Source organism: Myodes glareolus, chromosome 11, assembly GCF_982192425.1.
Source record: "Myodes glareolus chromosome 11, mMyoGla1.1, whole genome shotgun sequence".
Classification (NCBI taxonomy): domain Eukaryota; kingdom Metazoa; phylum Chordata; class Mammalia; order Rodentia; family Cricetidae; genus Myodes; species Myodes glareolus.
In genome coordinates this window covers 28,158,713-28,174,971 of record NC_142036.1, presented here as the reverse complement: position 1 = coordinate 28,174,971, position 16,259 = coordinate 28,158,713, and the positions used below count along the sequence as shown (strand labels likewise).

Genomic DNA, 16,259 nt, shown 5'->3' with positions numbered 1-16,259 from the left:
GTAGACAGAGACTGCTCGTTCATTTCCCAGCCACCCAGACCTGAATAATAACACAAAAACTGTATTAATTATAATACTGTTTGGCCAATAGCTTAGGCATATTTCTAGCTAACTCTTACATCTTAAATTAACCCATTTCTATTAATCTATGTACCGCTATGAGGTTGTGGTCTACCAGTAAGGTTCTGGCTGGTGGTTGGTGTCTTTCTGCTTCATGGCATCTCTCTTGATTCTGCCTACTCTTTCTCTCTATATCTCTGTTCAGATTTCCCACCTTGCTTTACTCTACTAAATCACTGACTGAAAAAGCTTCTTTAATAATCAATGGTAATAAAACATATTCATAGCATACAGAGAGGAATCCCATATCACAGGCTGGCCTCAAACTTCAATCCTTCTCAGGCTCCCAAGCACTTAAAATACAAGCAGACACCACCATGCTCAGCTTAGTTTATTATTTTAAAAATAGACCACGATTCAGTCATTTTCCCTAGGATGCCTTAAAAGGAATCTCCAAAATAGCATAGGCATTGGTAACAGCCATAAAAGTGATGGACACTTGAGTTTAACACAAATGAGTTTTCAAACTTCTAGAACTGGAAGAAGTCAGGAGGACAGAAACATGGGGAATGTGGGCAAGAGGAAGGAAGGATCACTGCTTCTTGGTGGTAACCATCTCTCCATATAAATTCTGTATTGGTTATTTGAAATGCTTCAGGCTGACAATTTCAGAAGCAGAAGCATGTTTCTTCATTCTTAACGTTTTTAAATGAAAGTCAGAGCAAACATTCAAATTCTTTTAATAGCACTGAACACTTAACGTTGCTTTAGTACAAGGGATTCAAAACGAAACTGACCTTTCATGAGAGATGAACACAAAATAACTATGACAATGTCCAGCAATTTTTCAAGAGAAATATGTTAAACTGTAAGAAATACTGAAAGGCAAACTAAGACTAGATTGAAAGCAGGAAGGAGCCACAGCATGGTAAATCTGACTTGAGCATAAGACATGAGGCACTGGCTAAGTCTTAAAAAGGAGAGACAATTCTTCAGGAATAAGATACAGCACAAACAGAAAAGATAGAGTGTGTGGTCTATTTGAAGAAAGGTGCACAGTACAATGTGGAAACAGAAACTAGTAGAAAGAGTAGAAAACAATGAAAGCTAAAGATAAACTAATAAAATACAGTAGAACCAAAGAAAGAGAAGCAGACAAATCCAGGTTTAAAGGGTGAAATTTTGGGAACTATGGATGCAAGCACTCATCAGCAAGCCCAGGTTCATCCCCACAACCTGGGCTAGCAAGAGGGACATCTTGCTAGAATCATGCAAGAAAGTTTATCTTGCTAACATCATGGAGTCAGGTATGTTCCCAGCACCAGGGTCTCATTGAAAGCTCTACATAACTCCATAGCCTTTGTCTACTTGTAGCATGTTTGAAAACTATGTAGGAAATTCTGATTAAGGTTAACTTGATCAATATGACAGTTATAAATCAAGATGACTTCAGCATGTCAGACTGAAATCATGTAGAAAGATCAAAAGTTTTAGAGATGATAGTAATGACACATTAATGTAGATGTATTTAATGTCACTGGACATCTACAGTGACTGAAAGCAAATATGACATTAAATAAAAACAATTTTAAGGAAAAAATAACAGTACATCCCACTGTAAAAATCTATTTTTATTTTTCTTACTGGCAATCAACTGATCAAGCACTCTACTATTTAACTACAGTCTATTTATTTATTTATTTTGAGTCACAAAGTTAAGTAAGCTAGCCTTGAACTCACTCAAGCCCAGGCAGGCTTAAACTCACAATCCTTCTGCCTCAATCTCCTGAACAGCTAAGAACAAGTCTGCACCATCAGGCTCGGCTGTGAAGAAGTTTTGTACAGGTGAAAAAAGAAAAGAAAAAAAAAACAGAGTGAGGTACAGAAAACAGATCAGAGAGATGGCCCCTCACACACCATGTCAAGGATTAGAAACTTCATCCTAAGGAGCAGAAAGCCTTTGGAGAAAGGATAAATGCAAACAAGTATGGCTTAAAAGAAATCTCTAAAACCAAGCTGGAAGTGAGTTGGAAACTTCTTTCCTACTGTGGCTTCCACAGTGCCAGGACTGGTATGTGGGTTGCTGGAGGAGAAAAGGCATCAATGACCTTACCTAATCACTTGCAGATAGAGGGACACATAGGGCCCTACCTAAATTACTGGCTATAGACAGGTATGCTAGGAGAGAGGCTTCTTCAGTTATGTAGCCACTATGGCCTTGTCAGGCTCCAATAGAGTTCCAAACCATGGTCACACAGAGGACCCTAGTTACTCTCGGTGGTCAGAAAACAAAGGAAAAAGAATGAGTGTGAGAAAGAGATGTGTAGGGAAAAAGAAGGGTTGATGGTGGGGGTAGAAAGCTAACACAGGATAAGGAATGAGAGTAACTAGAACGCATTATATGTGTATGAAATTGTCAAATACAGATTTAATTAATAAAGAAAGAAGGAATCTCTATCACGGCAGCAGGGAATGGTTTTGAGGTGGTAAAGAGAGCAGTTAGGAGGGCTGTTCCACCGATCCTGTGAGGAGATGGCAAAGACTACACAGGAAATAATAGTAAAGCTTCACAGAAGGCAATGAACTAGACAGCTTCTGTGGAAGCAGTTCTTAAACAAGAAAGGCAAAGTTAAAAATGAATTAAAAATTTCTAGGTAGAGGATTACTGAGCTGGAGGAGAAAGATTTCATAAACACTGTTTTGTGAACATGCTGTGGCTCTACAGTACTGTTTTTAATGATTACAAAGGACAGAAACTCAATATAATTCAACATAAATTAGATACAGCTTTAACAAATTCTGTTTGTTTGTTTGTTTGTTTGTTTGGGACAGGGTCTACCTATACAGCCTTGGGTGGCTGGAACTCAGTAGGTAGGCCAGGCTAGCTTCAAACTCACAGAAATTCAGCTTCCTCTGCTTCCTGGTGCTGGGATTAATGGCATATGCCACTATGCCCAGCCTTTTAATAAATTCCTTAAGCATTTATAATACAGGTATTGTTCAAAGCATGAAGATATAAACAAGCAAATAAACTCCCACTCCATCATTTCTCAAAGCCTTGAGGATATTTAACAACAAAGGATCATAACTGAAAATACTACTACTAACAGCAAGTCAGGGCCCAAAATTGTAGTTCACACTGCGGCCACTGCTGCACTAGGCATTCTTTTTTAAAATAAAACATCTTTTTCATATATATATATATATATATATATATATATATATATATATATATATATATATCTGTGAACCTGTTTGAGGTTATCCTAACTACACATGTGCAGAAGCCTGTAGAAGCCAGAAGACTGAGTCAGGTTCCCTAGAACTTGGAGTTACAAGTAGTTGTGAGCCATCAAGTGGGTTCTGGGAATCAAATCTAGTTCCTGTGTAAGAACAGAAGCTCTCTTAAACACTGAGCCATCTCTCCAACACATTTGCTAAGCAACCTTAATGTCCCCAGATAAAACTTTTTGAGTTTAATTTTCCAACAAAAAGTATGTTCATTTAATTAAGTCTATTCATTTATTTGGCACACATATAAAAGAAGAGTTTATCCAAGTGGGTAAGAGCAATGAGTACTCTACATTCTAATAAAACAGTAAATTACTGTTTCTGCTTCTACTTTAATAGCATACCTCACTCTAAGGACAGTGAATGACCCATCCTTCATTCCAAGGGCAAGATGGATTCCATCTACATTGACAGCAGCACATCGAATCGGTTCTTCCATATTACATCTTGCTATTAAAGCATGATCTACAAGGCTCCAAATCCTATACAATTTAATTCAAAAATAAAAAATAGTTAATGTATACTGTAAAAATGATAATCTATATAAGAACATTAAAGTTAAAATAATCTGGTTTAAAGTAAGACAGTTTTCTAGTGATATTTTGTTTGTAATGTAACAAATAAAGCTTGTACAAATGAAGATCACAGTACAGAGCTAAGCCACTGGTTAGCCATAGAGGTCAGGTAGTGGAGGCACACTTCTTTAATCTCAGCACTCAGGAGACAAAGGTGGCAGATGAATCTCTGTAAGTTCAAAGACATCCTGAGACTAGATTAATCCAGTCTCAAGGAGAAACAGAGTTCACAACTTTGATCCCAGCACTTGGAGTCACATGCCTTTAATCCCAGCATAGGGAGGTGGAGACAGCAGCAAGATGACTGGTTGAAGAGAGGTATATAAGGTGGGAGGTTACAGGAGCTCAGATGCAGTCTAAGGACTCAGTGTGAGCATGCAGGTTTTGTAAAGAGAGCAGCAATCTGAGGATTTGTAGGGACAGGATCGCCCTTTGGTCTAAGTATTGGTAGAGGTAAGAACTAGCGGCTGGCTGCTTTTTCTTCTCTGATCCTTCAGTTTTCACCCCCTACTATCTGACTCTGGGTTTTTATTACTAAGACCAATTAGAATTTGTGCTACACATTTTTATTTATGAAAATAGCAATGTTATTCATGATTAAAATGAAAGAGACTATCAGAATTTTTGTTTTAGATATAATATAGCAGGGATGGTGAGACAGTTCCAAAGGTAAAAGCGCTTGCAGCACAATTCCCAGAACCCATAATGGAAAGAAAGAACCAGCTTCCAAAAGCTGTCCTGACCTCCTTGTGTGACATGGCTTTCATGAGCCCACACTCACACTCTGACATACAGAGGCAATAACGAGCTACTTTAAAAATACAAAGGCGGGGGCTGGAGAGATGGCTCAGAGGTTAAGAGCACTGCCTGCTCTTCCAAAGGTCCTGAGTTCAATTCCCAGCAACCACATGATGGCTCACAACCATCTGTAATGAGGTCTGGTGCCCTCTTCTGGCCTTCAGGCATACATGCAGACAGAATATTGTATACATATAAATAAATAAATAAATAAATACTACAAAGGCGTATGGCATCACATGATTCAATTGTTAACCTTAGATTGATTAGTAATCTCTATGCTAATCAAAAGAAAGCTATCTATTTCCTTAAATTCAAAATGGAGGACTGGGCATGGTATCATACACCTTTAATCCCAGCACTGGTGAGGCAGAGGCAGGCAGATCTCTATGAGTTGGAGGCCAGCCTGGTCTAAAGAACAAGTTCCAGGTCAGCTAGGGCTACACAATGAGACCAGGCTTCACACACACAAAAAAGGATGTATGTAGTCTTTTAGATGAAGCACTTGAAATATTCAAATTCAGAAACTATTCTAGACTACAATATTAAAAAAATAAGATAACTAGACTTCACATCAAAACTTGAGACTTCTGGACTTGAGACCAAATAAGGTGATTCAGCAGTCAGAAGAATGTATTGCTCTTTCAGAGGACCTGAGTTAAGGTTCTAGCACCCACATAGGTATCTTGAAACACCTGCAACTCCAACTCCAAGGGATCCAGTACCCTCTTCTTGCCTCCATGGGCACTCAGTACACATGCAGCATATACAAGTTTACAAATAAAAAAAAATTAAACAGCCGCCGGGCTGTGGTGGTGCACGCCTTTAATCCCAGCACTCGGGAGTCACAGGCAGGCCGATCTCTGTGAGTTTGAGACCAGCCTGGTCAACAATAGCTAGTTCCAGGACAGGCACCAAAGCTACAGAGAAACCCTGTCTCGAAAATCAAAAAAAATAAAATAAAATAAACGGCCACCATCTTAACACAGTGATGAAACTTAAGGACTGTAGCTGAAATATGTATAGGAATATTTAGAACCTTTAGCTACATATGTTATAGTAAAAAAGCTGTAATTTAATGAATAAGCATCTACTCCAAGAGGTTAGATAAAAGATCAGGAAAGAAAAATGTATTTTTACAATGCTTTCATAGGCATATTTTTTTAAAAAAATTTTTGCTGTTTTATAGAAAAATAATTTCTGTAGTTTTATATTCTTTTAGATCCAAGATACTTGCTAATTCCTTTAAACTTACTTTAATTTATGTATGTATGTGTTTGAGCATAAGCACACAGGTACCTGAGGAAGCCAAAAGATAGTTCCAGATACAGGTGGTTGTGAGCTGTCCAACCAAACTGGAAACCAAACTCTTGGCTCAGTGAAATAGCAGCAAGCACTCTTAACCACTGGGGTATCTTTACAGTCCCACTAACTTGTGGTGATATTTTGTTTGTGTTATAACAAGAAAAAGCTTTCCTGAAAATCAGACTGTAGAGCTAGCCATTAGTTAACCATAGAGGCCAGGCATTGGTGGCTCACACCTTTGAACCCAGCACTTGGGAGGCAGATGAGTCTCTGTGAGTTCAAGGCCACCCTGGACTACACTAGATTGATCTTGTCTCAAAGAAAAAGAGCAAGGCAATGGAGGCTCACACCTTTAATCCCAGTACTTGGGAGTCATACACCTTTAATCCCAACATTAGGGAGGTGGAGACAGGAAGGGATGTGGTTAGGGAGAGAGAGAGAGGAATAAGGTAGGAGAAGACAGGAGCTCACCACATTCCTGAGGATTTGGGGAGACAGGATCTTGCCCCCTTAAATCTGAGGACTAGACAGAGGTAAAAGGTCTCTCTAGTGGTTGGCCCTTTACTTCTCTTATCTTTCATCATTTACCCCAATATCTGACTCTGGGTTTTTATTATTAAGACCAATTAGAGTTTTCAATACACTAATTCCCTTTAAATTCCACGAATTTATTTGCATTTTCTTTGGATTCTTCCTACAGATACAGTCATATTGCCTCTGTATAAAAGTAGTTTCTTTCTAACCACTCTTCTTTATTCCCTTCCCTCTCTCGTTCTCATGCCCCTTGCCCCAATCATCTCTATTTGGCCGTTCTACACTGGTGAATCACTATCTTTCCTGACCACAAAGTTTCATTTCTGCAACATTAAGTGCTGTATTTACTGAAGATTTCTTGTTCTGTACCACAAGTGTCAGTAAACAGATCCTCTGGGACAAACCAGGTGAATGCACGTTTTTATAGACTGAAAACAAAAAATACATTTTATAATTTTTAATTGTTATAACTCATAAAAGAAAAAATTGAAACACAAGAAAATGCACAAAGTTCAGATTTCATGTCTATAAATAAAGTTTTATAGGAACACAGACACACTCATTTGTTTATACATTGCCGACAGCTTACATACCATCACAGAGGTAGATTTTAGAACAAATTTTACGTGTATTTTTGTATATACATCTGTATGCCTGAGCACCATGGCAGGTCAAAGGCATGCACAATCCATTTAAGGTGTATGACCACAAACATGTTCTTAGTTGGTAAGATACTAGTTCTTACAGTCTGAATTTGAAATTCCACAGTACCTTACCTAAGAAATGATTTACTTACCTGACTGAACGATCATCACTTCCAGTCACGGCCAAAGGTTTAGTAGGATGAACAGCAAGTGCCCAAAGTTCACCTTCACAATGCCCTTGCATAAGTAGGAAAGGTTTATTTCTTTCATGCACAACAATTTCAAAAATTTCACTGTCCTGTGTTCCAACTAAAATGTGGTCCCCTCGCCAACAAACACTCCTCACAGACAAACCTGTAAAAAGCACATTTAATACCAATATTGTAAATGTCAATGCTACAGTAATAAAATGCAGTCTTAATTGGAAATTAATTTTTATATCTTTTATATCTTGATTATAAGACAGAGTATGAAAGTCTGGGTGTACACTCCCATTGTCTTCAATTGTTTGTATTCTTTTCCATATGAAACAAGAGATTTCCTTTTTGTATACCTAATTTCTAACCATCTTTAGATACACTTTTTTCTTCTTGCTACACAGTTCCGAGAGTCAGACTGTGTTTGTATTTAAGCTCTCACATGCACTCACAATGGGTAAGTGCTCAGGACCTGCCTTTATAGAAGTGCATTGTGTGTTTTATAAGAGTCTGACTTCTCACTGTATTTCATCTCTTAAATCTGCTTATCAACATATTTAAAAAAAGAGAATATTCACTTTTATTTTATCTGCATCCACCACAGTTCCTGTTGGCTCTTATGAAAAACATTATTATTTTTATACAACATTGCCAATATAAAGATACCATATAGCTTATCCTCTTCAGAATAAAAAAAGGAATAACATTATTTTCTAAGCTTTAGAATAATGCTTATCTAAACTAATAAAAATAGAGTAACGGCTAACATCTAAAAGCTTACTATGTACTGAACAGTCTAAATTAACTAATGTGTATTGATTCGTTTAATACTAGGAGATATTCACAGTGGCTTTAATTTACAGATGAGGCTAAGCAATTAGACTGGAGTTATATACACCAATATTAATGACACCAATATTATTTAAATAATATTTTAAGTAAATATTATCTAAATGTGTTACTTCCAATCTTAGTCTTATAATTCAATGACATAATAGTAACTAATACATTACACTGAAAATTTATTCTATTATGTCTATTTTTAAGTCCCCTAATTGCTGAAAAAGTAAATTCTGAATAAAGAAAATTGACTTAAATCATCAATAACAAAAGTTTACCAATTCCCAATATATTTCAGTTGTGCAATTATTTGGCAAATAGTTCTATTTAGCATTGTAACACTAAAATATTTTCAATATTTTACAGGTAAAAAAGTAAATTTCTATCAGATGTTTCTGTTGGTCTCATTACAACAGGCATTAGACACACAAAAGAACCTTTGTCATGATAGTGAGCACAGCTATCAACAAAACTACTCCAAGAGGAATGTATAGAAGATGTGGGAATACCAAAAGACAACCATTGGTCCATTCACCATTTTCTTAGCATAATGCATTCATTTTATTATTACCTTTGTATCCCTGGTCTGTTTCCCTGAGATCAATCACAGTAATTGGTTTAAAAGCTAAATCCCAAAGACGAATACAGCCATCTCTGCCACCAGTAGCAAAGCCTTCTTCACAAGCATTCATACTAAAAATTCCCGCCTAGGTGAAGGAAGAAATCAACTTAGCAACATAAACTTCTTAAGAACATCTACTGGGCTGGGTAGTGGTGACTCACACCTTTAATCTCAGCATTTGGGAGGCAGAGGCAGGTGAATCTGAGTTCAAGGCCAGCCTGATCTACACAGAGCAAGTTCCAGGACAGCCAGGGCTACACAGAGAAATCCTGCCTCAGGGTAGGGAAGGGGTAAATCTACTAAATAAAGGCAAAAAAAAAATCACTCAGCAATATTTTCTTATGAAACATAAATAAATAAACATATCAATAATATATCAAAATATAATCCATCATTAGAAAGTCAATATAGAATTGAGGCAGTATTTAATAATATGTATATGATAAAAGGAAGTTAAATATTATACTGTATATAAAATTAATTCTAGAAGGCAAAACTCTAAATGTAGTAAATAAGTGTTTAAAAAATCATAATACTCATGTGACTGAGTTATAAGACTGTTTCATACATGATAAAAAAAACTATAAACAATACAGGAAAAACCTTTCACTTTTCCGCACATGTATGTGCAGTACTAGGATTGAACCCAGGACTCCACAATGCTAGATGAGCATTCTATCCCTGAGCTACATCCATGGCCCCTACCTACAAGGCATATTTTGAAAAAATACATATCTCTAATATACGAATGAACAAAAATCCTAATGCAACCAACTAAACAAGAGTAAAAGAAAAAAGGATAATTAATAAAAATGACAATTCAAGGAAGTTAACATTTTTCTTCCAGAAGATAAGCAAAAATTTTCAATATTTCATATTCTACACTGAAAAATATGAAGAGAAAAAACTAATGTTTTTACATACTAGAGATTATAATATGAATCACCACAACTTTTATGAAAAAAAAGTTGATATTTTTGTTTCCAGATACTTTGCTTACAGCAAGAAATTCATACATGGTTCTTTAGCACGTCAGTACTTTCCAGTTGACAATCACACCATGCTAACCAACCCCCTTCACTGTTTGAGGAGAGATAATTCAACTACTAAACAGTTTTAATTAAAACTACACAAAAATTATTAACAATACATTTTTCTGATTTAATTAAATGAAAATATCATGAATTAAAAAGAAATTCCAGGGACTAGAGAATTGGCTCAGTGGTTAAAAACATTGACTTGTCTTCCAGATGAGCTGGGTTCAATTCCTAGCAGCCACGTGGAAGCTCACACTGGTGCGTAACTCCAGTGCAGGGGATCCTACGCCTTCTTCTGGTATCCAAAGGTACCAGGCATGCACATGGTGCACAGATATTCATACAAGCAAAACACCACATACACAAAGTAAATAAATAACAATTTAATCTATTAAAAATATTAAATCCCTTCTTCCATGGATTAATGAGTTTTGGTTTTGGTTAATTCCCTATATGTTCCCAAATTGCCTACTCGTTAAGTTGGCCTTAACACTAGCTTTATTTTTATTAAAGTTAATCTAGAAACTCCATGGCTAAAGTCAACAAACTTTACTCACCACTGTTCTGACACTGTTACAGCAATGGTTTTAACAAGATGATAGTTATACTAAGTTAATAAATATGTATGAGTCTAATTGCATGGTTCTTATTGAAATCTTAAAAACAAATTGTTAGAAGAGCATTTTTCAAGAACATGAACAGACTAGCAACAGGCTATATTAGATTGTTTGTTTTAAGAAAGTTAAGTGGCAAATATCTAAAAGTATTTCAAATATCCAAATATACTTACAGTATGGGCTCCTTGTATTGTTCGTATAAGATTGATTCCTTTCCAAACATATATATCCCCATTGAGTGCACCAGAATATGTTAATTCATCCCGAGCACAGGCTAGGCACAATATTGTCTGCAGGTCACCTGTTTTACCAAAAACTCCTCGTTTGGGGGTCAGAGCATTTCCACACAAACTCCAGAACTAAAATGTATACAGTATAAGCATATTATCAAATAATGCTTATAAAACCAAGTAAAGTATTTTCAATAATTCGATGCTATACTATGGCAGCAGACTAAAAATTACCTAAAATAGTTGTCTCATGATAAAATAACATTCAATGTTTACACCCTCATCCTAGTGCTGTCACAGCTGTTACAGCAGATCAGTCACTAGTTTCAATCTTTATCTGTAAGAGTAAAGAATCTGAGCTAACATTTCCTTTAAATTCCTATATTTAAGAGGGGAGGAGATGGAAGTGAAGGGCAAGGGAATAATAGGTGGAGGAGGATTAACTAACTTGAAAGAGGTAAAAAGCCATATGGAAACCTACTACTTTATATGCTTTCTAAGTGTGTGTGTGTGTGTGTGTGTGTGTGTGTGTGTGTATTTTCATACAAAAGTATTAAACTGGAGTTACCCTACACAGGGAATAATGTTCTCCCAGAAGCCATAATATGCCAAAAAAAAAAAAGCCAGGCCAAGAATACTTGTTCTCATGTGTTCTAGATACTCCAAACCAACATAGGCTACTCCCACCACTTCTGGTTGTCCACTAGAACTTGATGGTAAGATCTTATTGCTGAAGATAAAACACACTTTGAACACAGAAATCAGGTTAGCACTAACTAGAAAGTTTCCTCCCTGCTTGCCACCTTTCATGGCATCAGGAAGTGTTACATAACTTGGTTGGAGGAAAAAGTCATCAAACAGTCTTACAGTCCCTGCTGTGAACCCATGGTTGCAATAATGACCATCATGCCTTGCTCATTCCTTGAGTGCAATAGTGTCATGGATGTTATGGAGTTAACCAACCACTGAGTGAGAGGAGTTGCAGCGATGGGGATAAATCTAGGAGAAGTTAGGGAGAGGAGTGCTAGTGGATATGATCAAGATACACTGTATAAATCTATGATTTCTCAAAGAATTAATACAAAGGATCTTAAATTTCAAACACTCTGTTTTAAAAAACATCTACATGTAATTTGGATTAAAAGGTTGGGAGTGAGTTAGGAATGAAAATGAAGACAAAGGTTGGGAATATAGCTCAGTAGTTTGCCTAGTGTCTGTGCAAGGCCCTGGTTTCAATCTCAAGTGCCAGAAAGGTAGGGAGAACATTATGTTGAACCTTATACAAACAGTTAAGACAGAGGGGAGGACTGAAAGAAAGAATATATGTCATTTTCATGGATAGTCTCAAGCTGAATAACAGCTCTGTTTATAAAGCTTAAAAACAAGATACCCATTAGAAACGACCGATTTATCCTTGGGAGAGGACAGATTCGAGCATGAGTCGTCACAGCCAGCCTTATTATTTTATTATTCAGTGTTCAATAAATCTTTATAGTTCGCACTGAGAAAAAATATGAATGTGGTAAGGCAGAGATCTACACATAAAATTGTTCTAAATAAAAAAAACTGGATCCCTAGAATATTATTTTATAAAAAGTAAATTACCATTTAATATATTTTAATATTGCATCCTTAAATTTTAAACTCTGAAGCATCACAGAACTAAAACTTACAATAGTTAACCATTCATGTAGTTAATGAGTACTTGAATGTGTGAAATTTTATGACTTCTACCTAAAAGCACCATCCATAATTTATATTCACAAAAATAGTTGGTCTTGCCCTTTCACCCAGTCCCAATTTGATTCTATTATTTTCTTCCAGCTCAGTGACTGTCAATCTTGGCTTCACATTAGAATCACCTGGGGAGAGTTACAATTCCTGAACACCCACTGAGATGGAATGAGATACAATCTTTGGGGAAGAAAGTCTAGACTTCCAAATGCTTTTGAGACTCAGCAGGAGCTAATCCTTCTGTTCTAGAATCCCGATCAGTACTGTCAAATACAAACTCAATGAAAATGGAAATTTCTCCTTTCCTTCCTATGTCGTGTGTGTGTGTGTGTGTGTGTGTGTGTATGGATAAATATGTGTTTAAAATGTGTATGCATATATAAACATATATATGCACCAAAAAAATGAATTTTAAATTTCATTTCATTTGAGCTTATACTTATGTCTTAATGTTTACTTACTAGGCAGTACAATTTTAGATCATCTTTGGGACTTAAGTTTCCTCACATGTACTGCTGGCACAAAATACCACTTTACTACTCATTATTGCTACCAAAGGAAAAGAAATGTAATTCATAATATAGTTTAGTCTCAGAAGATGAGCTCTTAAACTCATCTGAAACTTAAATCTGAAACTAAAAAAGTTTTAGATTTAGGGGATTCTGGAAATGAAAAATCAAGGTAAGCACAGACTCAACACCAACATGATACAAGAGATGGAAGAATCTCAGGCATTGAAAATATGATAGAAGAAGTAGATACATTGGTCAAAGAAAATGTTAAATTCAGAAAATTCCTGACACAAAACATCCAGGAAAGTTGGAACACTAGAATGGAAAGATTACCCATGCTCAAAGATCAGTAGGATTAGCATAGTAAAAGTGACTATCCTACCAAAAGCAATCTACAGACTGAAGTCAATCCCCATTAAAATTCTAACACAATTCTTTACAGACCTGGGATGAACAATATTCAACATCATATGGAAAAACAAACAAACAAAAAACAGTATAGCTAAAACAGTCCTGTAAGATAAAAGAACTTCTGAAGGTATCATCATCCCTGATTTCAAGCTCTACTACAGAGTTATAGTAATAAAACCTGCATGGTATTGGCATAAAAACTGATTGGTTGGTAGATGGAATTGAATTGAAGATGCAGACATAAATTCACTTATGAGCACCTGACTTTTTTTTTTACAAAGAAGTCATAAATATATAATGGAAAAATGAAAGTATCTTCAACAAATGGTGCTGGTCTAACTAGATGTCAGCAAGTAGAAGAATGCCAATGGATCCATATCTATTACCCTGCACAAAACTCAAGTCCAAGTGAATCAAAGACCTTAACATAAAACCAGGTACACTAAACTGGCAGAAGAGAAAGCAGGGAATAGTCTTAAGAGCACTGACACAGGAGACAGCTTTCTGAACAAAACACCAATAATGTGGACACTCAGATGAACAATTAATAAATGGGACATCAAGAAACTGAAAAGCTTCTGTAAGGCAAAGGTCACCATCAATAGGACAAAACAGCATCCTACAGAATAGGAATAGATTTTCATCAACTCCACATCTGACAGAGGGCTAATATCTAAAGTATTTAAAAACTCAAGAAACTAGATATAAACAAACAAAATAATCTGATTTAAAAATGGGGTACAGATCTAAACAGAATTCTCAACAAAGGAATCTCAAAAAGCTGAGAAACACTTAAGGAAAAGTTCAATATCTTTAGCATTCAGCAAAATGCAAATCAAAATGACTCAGATTCTGTCATATACCTGTAAGAATGGTTAAAGGCAAAAACTCAAGCTCTTGATAGAGAAGATATAGAACAAGGGGAGCACTCCTCCATTGCTGGTGAGAATAGAAACTTGTACAGCCACTTTGGAAAGCAATATGGTGGTTTCTCAGAAAATTGGGAATTGATCTACCTCAAGACCCAAAGGATACACTATCATACCACAAGGACACTTGTTCAACTATGTTCATAGTGGCTTTATTCATAACAGCCAGAAACTAGGAACAACCTAGCTATCCCACACCCAAAGAATAGATTTTAAAAAATGTGGTACTGATAATAGCTTATGCTGGAGAAGATGTGGGGTAAGGGGAATACTCCTCCATTGCTTGTGGGAGTACAGACTTGTACAGTTACTTTGGAAATCAATATGGAGATTTTTTTTTGAAAATTAGGAAACAATCTACCTCAAGACCCAGCAACACTACTTTTGGGTATATACGCAAAGGATGCTCAATCATACCACAAGGACACGTGCTCAACTATGTTTATAGAAGCATTATTATTCATAATAGCCAGAGCCCAGAAACAACTGAGATGCTCCTCAACCAAAGAATGAGTAAAAAAATGTAGTACATCTACACAACGGAGTAATGGAATTTAGCAGAAAATAATGACATCTTGAAATTTGCATACAAATGGATTGATCTAGAAAAAAATCATACTGAGTGAGGTACCTCAGACCCAGAAAGACAAATATAATATGTACTCACTCATAGTGGCTTTTAGACATAAAGCAAAGAAAAACCAGTCTACAGTACACAACCCCAGAGAAACTAGATAAAAGGACCCCAAGAGAGACATAAATGGATCTACATAGGAAGGAGAAAAACACAAGGTCTCCTGAGTAAATTGGGAGCATGGGAGACAGGGGAGAAGGTAAAAAGGGAGAGGGGAGGAAGGGAGAGGAGCAGAGAAAAATGTATAGGTCAATAAAAATAATAAAAAAGAAAATGTGGTACATTTACATAACTGGAGTATTACTCATTTTTTAAAAACAATGACATCATGAAATTTGAAGAACTAGAAAAAAATCATCCAGAGTGAAGTAACCCACACCCAGGAAGATAAATATGCTATGAACTCATAAGTGGATATTAGCTGTAAAGGATGATCATGTTACAGTCCATAGACCCAGAAAGGCTAAGTAACAAGAAAGGTTCAAGGAAGGGGCACGTTGATCTCCCTGGAAAGGGGAAATAGAATAGATTTTGCAGGCTGATTGGGGGCAGGTAGACATGGGAACAGGAGGGATCAGGTCAGGGGAAGCATGAAGGAAGAGAGTACTGGGAGAGATGATGGGAACTGAGGGCATTTCAGGGATAAGGTAGAAACCTAGAGCAGTAGAAACTCCCTGGAATCTAGGATGATAACTCCTAGTAATGGAGGATACAGAGCCTGAACCTGCCATCTTCTGTAACCAAACAAGGGCTCCAGGGGAAGGACAGAGACATCAGCCAGTCACAACATCTTCAACCTACAATTTGTCCTGCCTGCAAGATGTTCTGAGGTAAAGATAAGTGCCAAGTTTGTGAGAGTGGCCAACCAACGACTGTTCCAACTTGAGACCTACACCACAAGAGGAAGCCCACACCTGACACTGCCTGGAGGACCACAAACCATAGAATCAAACAAGACTGGCACACACACACACAAAGGTCAATGAAATGATTCCTAATGATATTCTGCTATACTCATAGACTGGAGCCTACCATAATGATCATCAGAGAAGCCTCATCCAAAAACTGATGGGAGTCAATGCAGAGACCCATGGCCAAACATCAGGCGGAGCTTGGATAATGCTGAGAAAGAGGGAGAAGGATTATAGGAGCCAGAGGGGTCAAGGACATCAAAAGAACACACCCCACAGAATCAACTAACCAGGGATTATAGGGGCTCATAGAGACTGGAGGGACAATCAGAAAACCTATATGGGTCTGACCTAGGCCTTCTGCATATATGTTATGGT

General features: G+C 36.7%; 1 protein-coding gene across 2 annotated transcripts in view; it reads right to left on the bottom strand.

The window, feature by feature from the left end:
* Nucleotides 1–16,259, bottom strand: part of Eml5 (EMAP like 5) — a 140,891-nt gene that overhangs the window by 97,575 nt on the left and 27,057 nt on the right. For both annotated transcript variants that reach the window (XM_087911581.1, XM_087911580.1), the window contains exons 5-8: nucleotides 10,694–10,879; nucleotides 8,816–8,951; nucleotides 7,360–7,561; nucleotides 3,696–3,833 (exon numbers count right to left, since the gene is read on the bottom strand). In XM_087911581.1, coding sequence (XP_087767707.1) covers nucleotides 3,696–3,833; nucleotides 7,360–7,561; nucleotides 8,816–8,951; nucleotides 10,694–10,879 — 662 coding nt within the window. The remainder of the gene's footprint in view (nucleotides 1–3,695; nucleotides 3,834–7,359; nucleotides 7,562–8,815; nucleotides 8,952–10,693; nucleotides 10,880–16,259) is intronic.